This window comes from Mesoplodon mirus, assembly GCF_964341445.2.
Source record: "Mesoplodon mirus genome assembly, chromosome: 9".
Classification (NCBI taxonomy): Eukaryota; Metazoa; Chordata; class Mammalia; order Artiodactyla; family Ziphiidae; genus Mesoplodon; species Mesoplodon mirus.
In genome coordinates this window covers 88,981,238-88,994,406 of record NC_138985.1, presented here as the reverse complement: position 1 = coordinate 88,994,406, position 13,169 = coordinate 88,981,238, and the positions used below count along the sequence as shown (strand labels likewise).

At 39.4% G+C, this 13,169-nt stretch overlaps 1 protein-coding gene across 4 annotated transcripts in view; it reads left to right on the top strand.

Annotated features, from left to right (window-relative positions):
• Window positions 1-4,118, top strand: part of POT1 (protection of telomeres 1) — an 83,234-nt gene extending 79,116 nt beyond the window's left edge. For all 4 annotated transcript variants that reach the window (XM_082631743.1, XM_082631742.1, XM_082631741.1 and 1 more), the window contains one exon: window positions 705-4,118. In XM_082631743.1, the coding sequence (XP_082487869.1) occupies window positions 705-817 (113 nt within the window). In that variant the 3' untranslated portion in view covers window positions 818-4,118. The remainder of the gene's footprint in view (window positions 1-704) is intronic.
• Window positions 4,119-13,169: the final 9,051 nt, after the last annotated feature.

The following is a 13,169-nucleotide window of genomic DNA, read 5'->3' as shown; positions in this document are numbered from 1 at the left end:
TGCCATATCAAAAAGCATAGGCCTGATAGGCTTTTGAAACATACTGCCAGATTGCTTTTCAAGAGCATTTTACCTATTTGTGGTTCTACCAGCAGTGTAGGAGAGTGCCTGTCTTGCTTGACCCTTGCCAATAGTGAGGACTATATTAAATGTCTTTCAAATTCGAACTTCAAGAAATATTAACAGACTGTTCTAGAAGTTATAAACAGATTTACTGTGGTCATGACCAAAGCTTGGGAGATGGCATCTATGGCTGCCAACATTGCCTGGACACAACACCTGGTACCTGACGGGAATTTCAACTAGACAGATGTAAGGGCGAGCTGGTTTCTTTGCAGTCAACCAAGAAAAACAAAACGGGCAGATCAGTAAGTGATAAGCAGAAAAAAAAAGGAATAAAAGTTGGGAATGACGTAGATTACTACCTTTGCTATCAACTATTTTGAAAAACCCCACATGTAATGACTTTTTCCTGTTGTTGGGAAAAAATTCAAATTCGTCAGAATTGCTACAAAACAATAACATGAATCCAGTGTGTATTTGGAAGAGCAGGTAATGGTAAAGGTGGTGAGTGTATTTGTTTACTTTTCAAGCTAAATTAAATATGTTAATTTTACTAGCTAAGCATTATGCTTAGATACATATTTCAGAGTTAATTTGTTTAGTTGTAATGGTTAAATAGCATTTCTTTTTTTGATTTGTAGATGCATATCCATGGTTGGAATGCTTCATCAAGTCGTATAATGTCACAAGTGGAGCAGAACAGCAAATTTGCTATCAGATTTTTGACACCACAGTTGCAGAAGATCTTATCTAATTTTGACATTCAACTTAGCATATGTAAAATGCTATAATTTTGGAAAACATTACTATTTTCTATGAGATTGCTATAAAAGACATAAGATTTCAGCTCTGAGTTTATTTTCCATTTCAACCAGTATTTAAAAATTTTTTGACAAATAGGCATTGTGTTATCTTAATGCCCTCTTATAAGTTAAAAATGTTCCTGTTGCTCAAAATATTCAGTATGATGGCTGTGAGGGATATAAAAGAGAGACATCGAATAAATAAGTACTGTGTTTTCATTTACTCTTTACTCTCCTCCTTTCAGAGAAGCTATTTTGTTACCCTAAAAATCACTCTCCCTATTGGTTTTTCCATGTATCAGCCACTGATTTCTCTGCCATCCATCATGCCTGGTTGAGCTTCTTTTTCTGCCCTGATTTTTATATCAGCAGTTTGGATGATTTTAGCATGTATATGGGATTAGGAAATGTCCTTACCTTAAATCTTCCACTCTTACTGAGCACAAGGATTTGATCTGTTTTGTTTTTATGCAAAGGGATCTGCTTGAACAAGTAGTCCTTGAAGAAGTGCTTGTCTGAGTGAGCTACAGTGTGCTTGAAAAGAGTGATTTGCTTTAAGTGGAAGTAGCAGAATTGCTTTCTTTGGGTGCTGACTTTGACCAATTGAGGATAAATCCATTATTTCAGACCTGAATTATGTGCTTTGATTGCTTGTTTCTCTACATGATATTAGAAGTTATTCCATTCCTCCTCAACCTAATCAAGTGGTCAGATCTGCAATGTTAGCAACTTATGTAGGTTACCCTTTTTGGTAAGGTCTTATGTAAAATATACTTACATTTCAGGTTGAACATTGAATGAGAAATTAACTCAGTATGATAGTCTGCTTTTTACCTGATGATATTTGTCAAATTTAAAATCATGAAGATTCAATTTTATACAAATGCTTCTGTATATTTATATATATGTAAAGGTTTACGTATGTTATTTGCTGAAGACTGAGAGATACAGATCTGCCTAGTTCAGTATTAGTGAAGAATAAATAAATGTACACATTTCAACTGTTTCGCTTATTTGCCCTATGTTGAGCTGAGGCATGATTTGAGGTGAAGAATCAAAGCAAGTGTGTCAATATAGCAGATATTTAGGACTGTCTACACACCAGGTACCATACTAAGTAAGCACTTAACATGTATTTTAGTTTCAAAACAACCCATCTTCCTGATGAGAAAACTAAGGTTTCACTGATAAGCTGACTTGACCAAATGCATACAATTATTAAATGCCAGTCAGCACTTGAATTCAGGTAGTCTCTGCTCAGGGGCTGCACTGTTAGCCACTTCAGGCCTCTGGAGCAAAAGCTGGTATGGGGTTTTCTGCAAGTGAGTTCTCCCTTAAATATCTGAAGTAACATCGCAGATAGAACCAAAAGGCTTTTCACACCTTATTGGCCAAAAGGATTGAATATGTGATTTTCTCTGCTCATAATAACTCTAAATTCGAATTCCTGAGTGTATTAGCACATCTCCAGGCCTAACTACCCATCTGCCCCATCGCCAGATTATCAGCTTGTTCAAGACAATGAAAGAGACCAATGCTGACGTTTTGGAGATGTACACTCTTGGTTCAAAACATAGTCAAGGAAAATCTTTTAAGAAATGTTTTAAGAAATTTTTGGTACTGGTGGTATGCTAGGGACACAAAAGTGAGAGGGGCATTTTCTCTTCCTTCGGGAAGCACCCAGTCCAGGAGAGTAAGTGTCAGAGGTGCAGGGAGTGCCATACATGTCAGCCTGTGCTGTCTGCCAGTTAACAAAGTAAAACTGAATTTTCATGATTTCTCTTTACCATTTGTTTTGTTTAGTAAACCCCTACATTGTCATCATTTTTGTTTTTGTTTTTAACTTTTCAGTTTTGAACAAGAAGCGTTTGTCAACCCCTAGTGTTTATCCAGTGGTGATGTATGTGCCTTACCCTAATCGGGAGCCCAAGTGTAAGGGGAGTTCCATTTCTGGAGCAACAACTGGACGATAGTCCATCGTGCCCAATTTTGAGCCCTGTCCCCTTTGTAGTCTGTGAATATTGGTAGAATCTTCCTGTCAGATTTTAAATTACACAAATTGAAGAACGTAGTATGCGTACAGCCTCTTCCTCAGTCTCCGGTCTCCGCAGCATCCACTGTTTCAGACACTACTGGATTCTCTTGAGGCCCCCATGCTGTTCTGTATGAGGAAGAGAGTGCATGTCTTAGAAAATCTGAGGCAGCCAATTCCTCTTTATCTAGATGTGATAATGAAAAGTGCTCAGAGGCTCTTTCTGTGGCCACCTCATACTGCTTTATTGGAGGGAACTATACCTGCCGAGAAGGAGTGCATCATTCCCCATTTCGTTTTACCCTGGTCATGTTGCACATTGGGTGTTGTTTCTAAATAAATAGAGAAAGGCTGGTGTTGATGGAACAGAGGGAGCTGAATACATCTTTGACTACCTGGGAAAGCAGTCTCCACACAATACTGGCTGCCCGGTTTTCAAATCTGTAGATCCTGTACCCAAGCTACTTGCACACACAGGAATGGGCCAAAATCTTTCTCCTGCCTGTTCCCCAGCTGACTGCTCTTTTGTTTCCAAAGTCAAAGCATGCATTTGTCACTAATTGTGACTCTCAATCCAGCCAATCTCTTCTATACTCTGTGGAAGCTTTCATTGGTATCTGGGGAAAATGCTGCATTCTTCTGATTATTTTCAGTATTTTGAATTTTGACCATGCTTTTCATCAAGTTTTGTTTTTATCTAGAATTTTTTTTTAATGAAAGTGATATGTACTTGTAAGAATTTGAAACAGCATAAAGTATGTAAGGTTGAACTAATTCGTGCTTTAACTAGTACCCCAGAGGAAACCACTTTTAACAATTTGGTGTATAATTTTCCAGACTGTTTTCCCGGAGAACCTGTAAGTATGTGTATATATACATATTTTTAAATAGCATTATGCTATGAATATATTTTGCAACTTGCCTCTGTCACTTTGTAGAGTGGATTTTGGTTTTTTATGTCAGGACACATAGAGAAACTTGTTTGTAATCATTCAGCAAAAGTCACTTTTTAGTGGGGAATTCTCCGATCATTTCACTTTCTATTTTTGTAGTGGTTTGGGGTCTAAGTGTTCTTCTTATGCCAGTTTTGGAATTTTACATTTTTATAGAATGTATTCTGTTGTTGACTTTACTACCTTATAGTTATTCGTAATATTTATTACCTAGTTTGTATTTTATCTGGTGTATTTTCCCTTTAAATAAATCTGGAGCCCCTGGGACCTGGTTTCACTATATCTCCTGGAGTTTTTCAAGTGATCGGAATTTTGAAAGTCTGTCCAGACTTCCTAATACAGGTTAGGACGCTGCCATGACATAGCTGTCTTGAAATATTCTTTTATGCTTTAAAGAACTCATTGTGAAAAGAATTATGTTAATATAAAAAAGGAAAACGCCTCCTGTATTGCTTTTCATTAGGAAATTCAGGTTCTGTGAATGATACGATGAGTCACACTCAAGTTCTAGAACATCATTTTAGGGGAAATAAAAAAATTTCTTCCTCTGCTGGTCCCTCAGTGTCTGGATAGTGACAAAGCCTCCCACCCACTCTAGAAAGAGGGGGAACTAGACAGCTTGTAAAATCTGGGCAGAGTGATCTTTCTTCTCTCGGGTACTTGGAAATAGTATCGGAACTCACCAGCGTGCTCAGGTATGTGAGATCATATCTTTTGGCAGTCAGGAAATGAATCAGTAGCCCTATGTATTATTTTTCCCTGCAGTATTGTGATTTAAGCTGTTAGAAAGTTTGAGATCACTTAGGGTTTCAAAGTGATGATCATCTTACATGGAGATTAATGGCCCTTCCATTCAGGACTGCATTTGATGGGTAGAGAACTATTAGGCATCAATTACAATGATAAGAATAATGCATCAATGTGCTGATGCTCCCTCAGATGTGCTGATCGGTGAAACATGGATAGCTCAGAGACTCCTCTGCTATTTTTAGACCATAACAACATCCTGATGAATGTCTATTTTTTTCCCCTTGAAATCTAGGCCACAAAGTTGCATTTGTATTCGTGTGTGTGTCTGTGCGCATGCGCGTTTGTTCTCTGCTTTGAGTTCACTTTGCAGGGCACTATGTTGGAATTTACTTGACAACCTCGTCCACAGCTGCCAAAGAAACATTTTCAACTTGTGTGAAAGTTTCTTTTATTTCATCTATTCACAATACTTTGAAGATATGCAGCATGTTTTTATTGAAAGCCTTATCTCTATTAATAAAATATTCCATCAAATATTGTTGCAGTTTCTAAACAGGTACCTTTTCATATACAACCCTGAAGCCCTGGTATATACCTTTTTTTTTTTTTCCTGTACATTCAGAATGATTTTTCCCTTCTGTGAAATATGAACTCCCAGATAAAAGCCGATTTGTCTTTACATATAACTCTTCCTCAGCAGATTTTTGTCCTCCATTAGAGGGCAAAGTCCTTCTAGAATTTCTCTTGCCAAGTTTAGCTACCTCATAAATGATTTTCTGTCCCAAGCTGCCGTTAGAGTTCATAGGAAAGGTAACATTTAAAAATTACAATTGTTGGAGTCAGATGAAATACTGCTTGTGATAGATGGGCACGGTTGTGGTTTTATTGGGTTGGATAGGAAGTCCTATGTGCTTACTCCTCATTAGATGGGGTTCTCGAATGATAAACTTGCCCTTAAATTTTGGAATCATTAACAAATATTTCTGCACAATGATCAAAGCTTAAATGGAGGTTAAGATAAAGAATACAGAGTACAGAATAGGCACTTAAAAGTCAGCTCATACATTCATTTATAATTCATACTATGTCTATCCAAAAAGAGTTGGATGTGGTTTATAATAAAAGATGGACATGGGACACAACCTGTAGAATTAGGGCAAGAAGACAGGAGCTAAATAAAGAGAAGAGCGTTAATTCAAAATTCCTAACCTATGGGCTACTACGGGTTTTGAACAATACTTCTACATGAAGATGCAACAGGTTACATAGTTCTTATTAAATAACAAGAATGATGTTATTAGATACAAACCTTTTATTAGTCTCAATTTTAAGACAAGGTAGATTTTTTAAAATGTGAAACAACAATTTTTGAATTAATAGTACTTGAAACTTGGTCCAAAATGGTGAGAGGTAAACTCTGCAAATGGAAGAAATAAAGCAGGGGAATTTCCCACTGGCTATCCACCTTTTGGCTCTTATAATATGAGGCACTTTTTTTTTTTTTGGTTTTGTTATTAATGATTAAAGTGTTTCAAATACCTATGCATATTCAAGAATTATTAGAAGCATTAATGAATTACCACAGGAGAAAAAAATCAATTCCCTTCAGATGCAAATATCACTGAGAAAATTAGCTCTTTTTACCTTTTTCTGTTCTAGTTGCAGGTAATGAAATAAAAGAGATGTCTTGTATTCAATGTTTCATGTCAGGAAGAATATGGGTTTTAATGAATCTCAGTCCTTAAGAAGATAATATGCTCCAGTATTTCACCTTCAGTGTTCCAGGAAAGGTATTGCTTTAGTCATAAGTAAAATTTTCACACTGGTGCCCAATCGGGAATTTGCTGGGAGAGTATTTTATCTACACCAGATTTACTAAGCACTAACTGCCCAAATGTTAGATCTAGTCATCTTGATTCCTCTTTCATTAACAGCCCACAACCAATCCATTTGAAAACTCATCATAGATCGCTCTTTAAAGTTCATCCAGAATTTGACTACTACTTAGCACCTCCTATGCTACCATGCTGGCCATGCAACCATCTTCTGTCTTGACTACAGCCATATCTCCCCAGCTGGCCTTTCTGCTTCCACAATTTCTGCACATGGAATATTCTCCATACAGCAGCCGGACTGATTGATTAAAACGTAAGGCCAGGGCCTCCCTGGTGGCGCAGTGGTTGAGAGTCCGCCTGCCGATGCAGGGGATACGGGTTCGTGCCCCGGTCTGGGAGGATCCCATGTGCCGCGGAGCGGCTGGGCCCGTGAGCCATGGCCGCTGGGCCTGCGCATCCGGAGCCTGTGCTCCGCAACGGGAGAGGCCACAACAGTGAGAGGCCCGCATACCGCAAAAAGAAAAAAAAAAAAAAAAAAAAAAAAACGTAAGGCCAATACCATCATTTTTCAGTGTTCTCTAATGTCACACAGTGACCTTACCATGGCCTTCACCGCCCAATGTGATCCATTTCCTTACTACCTCTCTGACATCTTTTACTATTACATTTTTCCTCCCACTCCTCTCCACTGGTCCCCTTGTTTGCCTACCAGGCAGTGTCTCCCTTCATGGGCTTTGTAACTTGATGTTACTTTAGTCTGGACATTGTTGAACTCTTCCAGGTTCCTTGTTTCCCACCTCCCCCCCATCCTCTGTAACATATAAGGTTAGGCCTTCCTAACCTCATGGGAAGGCCTCCCCTGATCATGTAAAGCCCACTCTACCCCATCATGCTTCATTCCCCACCCCTGACTTAATTTTCTCTATTGCACTTATCCATCTGACATCGTTTTACTAGTTCATACTGTTTCGCTTTCCTAAAAACAATGAGCTCCTTAGAAACAGGGAGTTTGATTTGTTCACTGCGATTTACCCAGTGCCTAGAAGTTCCTGGCATATAATAGTTGCTTAGTAATGTTCCTAGAACCAGCAAAATATTTGAGACTGAAAATCTGACAATACTAGAATTTAATAGCACCTAAAGTGATACTAGCATTTAAAGGGATTTCTGGCATATGCAGAAATTTGCATTTAAAAATAAAACCTAGGTTGGGCTTCCCTGGTGGCGCAGTAGTTGAGAGTCCACCTGCCGATGCAGGGGACACGGGTTCGTGCCCCGGTCCGGGAAGATCCCACATGCCGCGGAGCAGCTGGGCCCGTGAGCCATGGCCGCTGAGCCTGCACATCCAAAGCCTGTGCTCCGCAACGGGAGAGGCCAGAGGCCTGCGTACCGCAAAAAAAAAAAAAAAAAAAAAAATAGGCAAAACGAAGACTTTTCAAATAAATAAAATTTAATAATTTACCACCAGCAGACTTGTACTACAAGAAATGCTGAAGGATCTTCTTCAGGTTGAGGGAAAATAATGATTGGGGAACTCAGATTTTCAGGAAGGATTTGAAAGCGGAAGGAAAGATAAATAAGCAGATACATGTAAAAGAATATCTTTTTTTTTTCTCTTAACTTTTTAAAAAGACCACTGCCTTTTAATGCAAATATTATATATAAGGTTGTATTGTAGGGTTTATAATGTATGTAAATTTGAAATATGTTAACAATAGCACAGAAGACGGGGTAGATAGGATCATGCCGTTATTAGGCTCTAGCATTTTAGATCGAGTGGAAAAATATTAACTCTAAATAGATGGTAATAAATTAAAGATGCTTATGATAATTATATATAAATTACTTCTAAAAAATCAGCAAAGAGGCATAGCTAAAAGCCAAAAAAAATTAAAATGGAATCTAACTAGTATTAACTAACCCAAAAGAGGGAAAGAGGTCATGCTTTTTATTCTATATAAAACTTTAATAAAACATAAGAAAAAAATACAAATAAAATGAAAAAAATAGATCTGGTGGATCAGCATATTGGGAGTGGAATTCAGGAATTTATATTTGATAACAACCCCTGCCCATCCCCCCTGCCCCCGCTAATTATGTTGCTCCTCCATGATCGAAACTACTGGTGTAGGTAGACCTTACCACATTTCCCGTGGTTCTGAAAGCACAAAGCCTCTCACAAGGCTATTTGCTCCTTCCTACAGACACATCACTCAACTGTAAGAGCATCAGGAACCTCAGACTTGTCAGCTGGAAGAAGCTGGCTGTGGCCTAATGGTCTGCAAAAACTATGTTATCCAAGTGACAGCAGTTATGAAAGCCTTGGAGAGTTTAACAGCTTGCTATTTCCTCTTTTATTCTTACATACCTCTTGCTAACTTATCTTCCCTCAATTTGTCTGCCTTTTATAGGCATTTGATGGAGACAGAATTATCATAATCTGACACTTCCATTTTTACAGGAAAGGGAGACCTGCGGGGGTATATCAATATTCTCTGTCGACTCACACATTTGTGGCCTGAGCAAGTTTGGCCTTGGGGTTTTAAGGACACAAGTCTGTGGCACTTTCTGTATTTATATAAAGTCAAAGCTGTGTGGAAGATGACAATCTGTCAGAAATGCTGGTCCAGTGGGGTCAGCAGTATGTAATAAGGCAAGTCATGAGGGATTGAATATATGTCTGTTTCTTGTGCCTCGAGATGTCGCTTTCCATCACATTGAGGCAAAAAAGGAAACTCTTCAGAAAATATGCTGATTTAAAATCAGGAAAATAATTTATAATGGTAATGTGCATGGGCTAAGTGTGGAGATTGCATGTACAAATCTCAAACTGGATTTTTTAAAAAGTGGAATTTTTGGATCATAAATGCTTATTTAATGTAATACAAAGAAAATTTTATAATCATTTTGGAAATACTGATTTTTTTTTCCAGTAGCCTTCTAGGATGGCAGATAAGTTTCCATATGTCCAGGTATATAATCTCATAGGAATCCTCTAGGTTCTTAATTTAATATCCTGATGTAGGGTTATGTCTACTTAATTTAATTTTTCTACATCTGACTCTCTGAGTTGGGATTTTGTCCCACCACTCAATATTTACTGAGTAGCTAATGTGTTTCAGACTCTGTGCTAGGCAGTTGGGATACTGTCTCCAACCTCACATCTCTCAGTCCAATCAGGGATGCCCACAATTAGAGACAGTTATGAGATATTGTGTTAAGTACCGTGATAGGGAAGTACAAGCACGTAGGAAAGTGTACGTAATTCAGACTTGGGATGTCAGAGAAATCTTCCTGAGAGATGTCATCTTTAAGTTGAGACTTAAAGAATGATTAAGATTAATGGGGAAAGAGGAGGAGTACAGAAGAATGTTCCAGGAAGGGGAACCAGTATTTGCAAAACCCTAGAGGTAGAGAGAGCATAGAAAATTTAGTAACCCCCACCCCAAAACTCAGGCTATCTGAAATAAGAGGTTAGGTAAAGCAAGAAGGTTAATTAGTGAGAGAGACAGAGAGGCTTGTGAGGAAAGTAGATGCCAGATCATGGGAAATGTTTAAGCGATATCAGGAACTTGTCGTAATGACCAGAGTGATTACAGTGTTTTAAGGGCAGAATGGCATGGTCAGACTTGTATTGTAGAAAGATCACTCTGGCTGCAGTATAGAGAATGGACTGGAAGTAAATTTGGAAGGACCGGGGTCAGGAAGGTCAGTGTGGATATTGTTAGGTAATCCACATGAGAGGTAATGGTGACTTGAACTAGGGTGATGACAAGGGGATAGAAGAGTACAGGTTCCTGAAACTTTAAGTGGCAGAATTGCAGGACTTGCAATATAAGAGAAGGGTCATTGGAATCTAAACTGAGTTATAAACAATGTGGATCTCAATAGGACTTCGTAGAAGTGGTTTCAATAGAACTAAAATCACTAGGAAGTAAAACAATGTTAAGGGAAGTAACACAGTGAGAGAGCTGGAAGAGGAACAGTTTGTACACAGGGTAGGACTTTGAGGTTAAGATTTCAGAGGTGGAGAATTGTCAGGTGATGATAAAGCCCAGGATGTGGCACTGGGAGCGTGCGACTGAAGGTGAGGGATGTGAAGATCACTGGAGAGGCAGTAAGCACGGCACTGGATGAGATTCCCACACTAAAAAGAAAATTCTTTTGAAATGAAAATTGAGGCTGTGATGAAAATCATGAATCAGGCATAAACGCTTCAGTGAATGAGAGGGAGTTACCAGGAAGTTAGGAGGTGACAGAGGGAAGGAAGAGTAGAGGTTAGCGTAGACCAGATGACGTCATGGTAAGTGAGCCAGCTTGTATTTCTCAGGAGAAACAAGCAGAGACAAATTTCCTTCAGTAACATTCTTCCCTTATGTGCCAGATCTCGTGGACAGAAGTTGATGAGCGCAGTAGCTGATCTTATTTCCTAGTTACATCTTGACACTTCAACCCCAGCTAGCCTCTGCGCTCTCACAACTCTCTCATCCCTTCGAGTCCCAGTTCTCCTGGTGTCCTACTCTAATGGCTTCCCCTTTTCTAACATTTACAGCTCCTTGGAAATGTGTGCAAGCATGTGTCGTGTGTGTGTGTGTGTTTGTGTGTGTGTGTGTTAAGGGGAGGTGATGGTCATTCTACCTGTACGGTTTTTGTGTTTAGTTTTTGCCTCATAGAAATGATGATCCTCTGGATCCAGAAAAGAAAAAAAAAAATGAGTCATTGTCTGAGAGGTCAGCTAAGTGTACAAAATCAGTATTATACTTATAGACACAGAGATAGAGATATAGATAAACAGATAAGCTCTAAAGGTTGAGCGTGTGAGAAGTTAGAGAGTCATGAAGAGCAGTACTGAGAGGAGAGATGGTCATTCTCTACATTATTCTAGATCAGTTGCTGTATTTGAGATTCTGGATGCTCAGGACTTCACCGGAGCCAGAATGAAATCATGTCTGCAGGAGTCACTCTTTCTGTTGATGGGGCATGGGAGAAATGAAAGTGGGATGGAAGGGGAAAATAGTATTTATAGAAACGATCGTCACGAGGGCCTCTTATTCCAACAGTAACTGCTGTAAAATGGGGGAAAGCAGAGCCTTTTACATGTGTCCAGACTGTGAGATCACTGAGAGCAAAAAGTGTGCCTTATTGTCTTTTCTTTGCCTTTATGGGTTTCTGCAATTTTATTATAATGTTTTTTGGGGTTTTTTTTTTACTGTACACGGGCCTCTCACTGTTGCGGCCTCTCCCGTTGCGGAGCACAGGCTCCGGACGCGCAGGCTCAGCGGCCATGGCTCACGGGCCCAGCCGCTCCGCGGCATGTGGGACCTTCCTGGACCGGGGCACGAACCCGCGTCCCCTACATCGGCAGGCGGACTCTCAACCACTGCGCCACCAGGGAAGCCCCATAATGTTTTGAGGTGTGAATTTACTTAGCATTTTCTGCTTGGGATTCATTGAGTTTTGAATCTAAATATTAATGTCCTTTAACAGTTGTGTAGAATCTTCAGCCATCCTCTCTTCAAATAGCTCTGACATCCTTTCTGGAACTTGAATGGCTGCATATTCCTTTTCGTCTTACCCTCTACCTACTCTTGCTTTCACTTTCTGGATAATTTCTTTTCCCTGCAGACTTGATCATTCTCTCTTCAGCTATGCAAATCTGCCGTATAATCTTTTCACTGGGTTTCCTAACTTTAATGTTTGTGTTTTCAGTTTCTTCAAGTTCTATTTTTTAAAAATTAAAGCCAGGACTACTTTCAATTAAAATTTCCCCTCAAACTTTCTTCAGACAATCAAAATGGTGATGATTGGGACTGAAGCTCAGGTGAAAGCTTACTAATGATTATAAATCCTCAGAGGAGCCATCCGGTGCTAGACAGACAAACTTTGTTATTCTCTTCTAAAGAGAGGATTTAGTTCTTATCCACCTTTACTCTGAGGGTTTTGTGTGCTGGGGTCCAAGCTGTTTTCAGACTTTAGCCTTTACCTTCTGCCTGCTTATACCCCCGTCTTGCCATGGGGTTGTCAGAAACCACTGATAACAAAGCTAATTTTGTCACTTACCTCCCACAGTTCTTGCTTTCACTTCAGATTTGGACTCTCTATTCCTCAATTTTGTGCCAGATCTGCTAGGCTTTTTTTTTTTTTTTTCTTTTTTTTTTTTCCGGTACGCGGGCCTCTCACTGCTGTGGCCTCTCCCGTTGCGGAGCACAGGCTCCGGACGCGCAGGCTCAGCAGCCACGGCTCACGGGCCCAGCCGCTCCTCGGCATGTGGGATCCTCCCGGACCGGGGCACAAACCCGTGTCCCCTGCATCGACAGGCGGACTATCAACCACTGAGCCACCAGGGAAGCCCCAAGGCTTTAAATTTTAATATTTGGCACTAGTACATCTGTCAGAATTCATTTTAACTCATCCATAAACATGTCATTTGCATGTTGATTAACTGTCACAATCTCTTCTGTAACAATCTCAGATTGGAATTGCACATAAGTCACAAATGAACAGATTTCTATTAATTGCAAAACCTCATATGAAATAATTGTTGTTTTTCTGAAGAAAATCTGTAGCCAGTGTGCAAATTATACATTTTGTTTATATAGTTGATGTTTTAATTATGCATTTGTTTATACATAAAACTTGGATTTCCAAATCAAGGACTATAAATATAAAGAAGATCTAGCCAAACTAAACGTAAACCTCATGCGATCAAATTCATCAGTTTGGCAGCGGGACG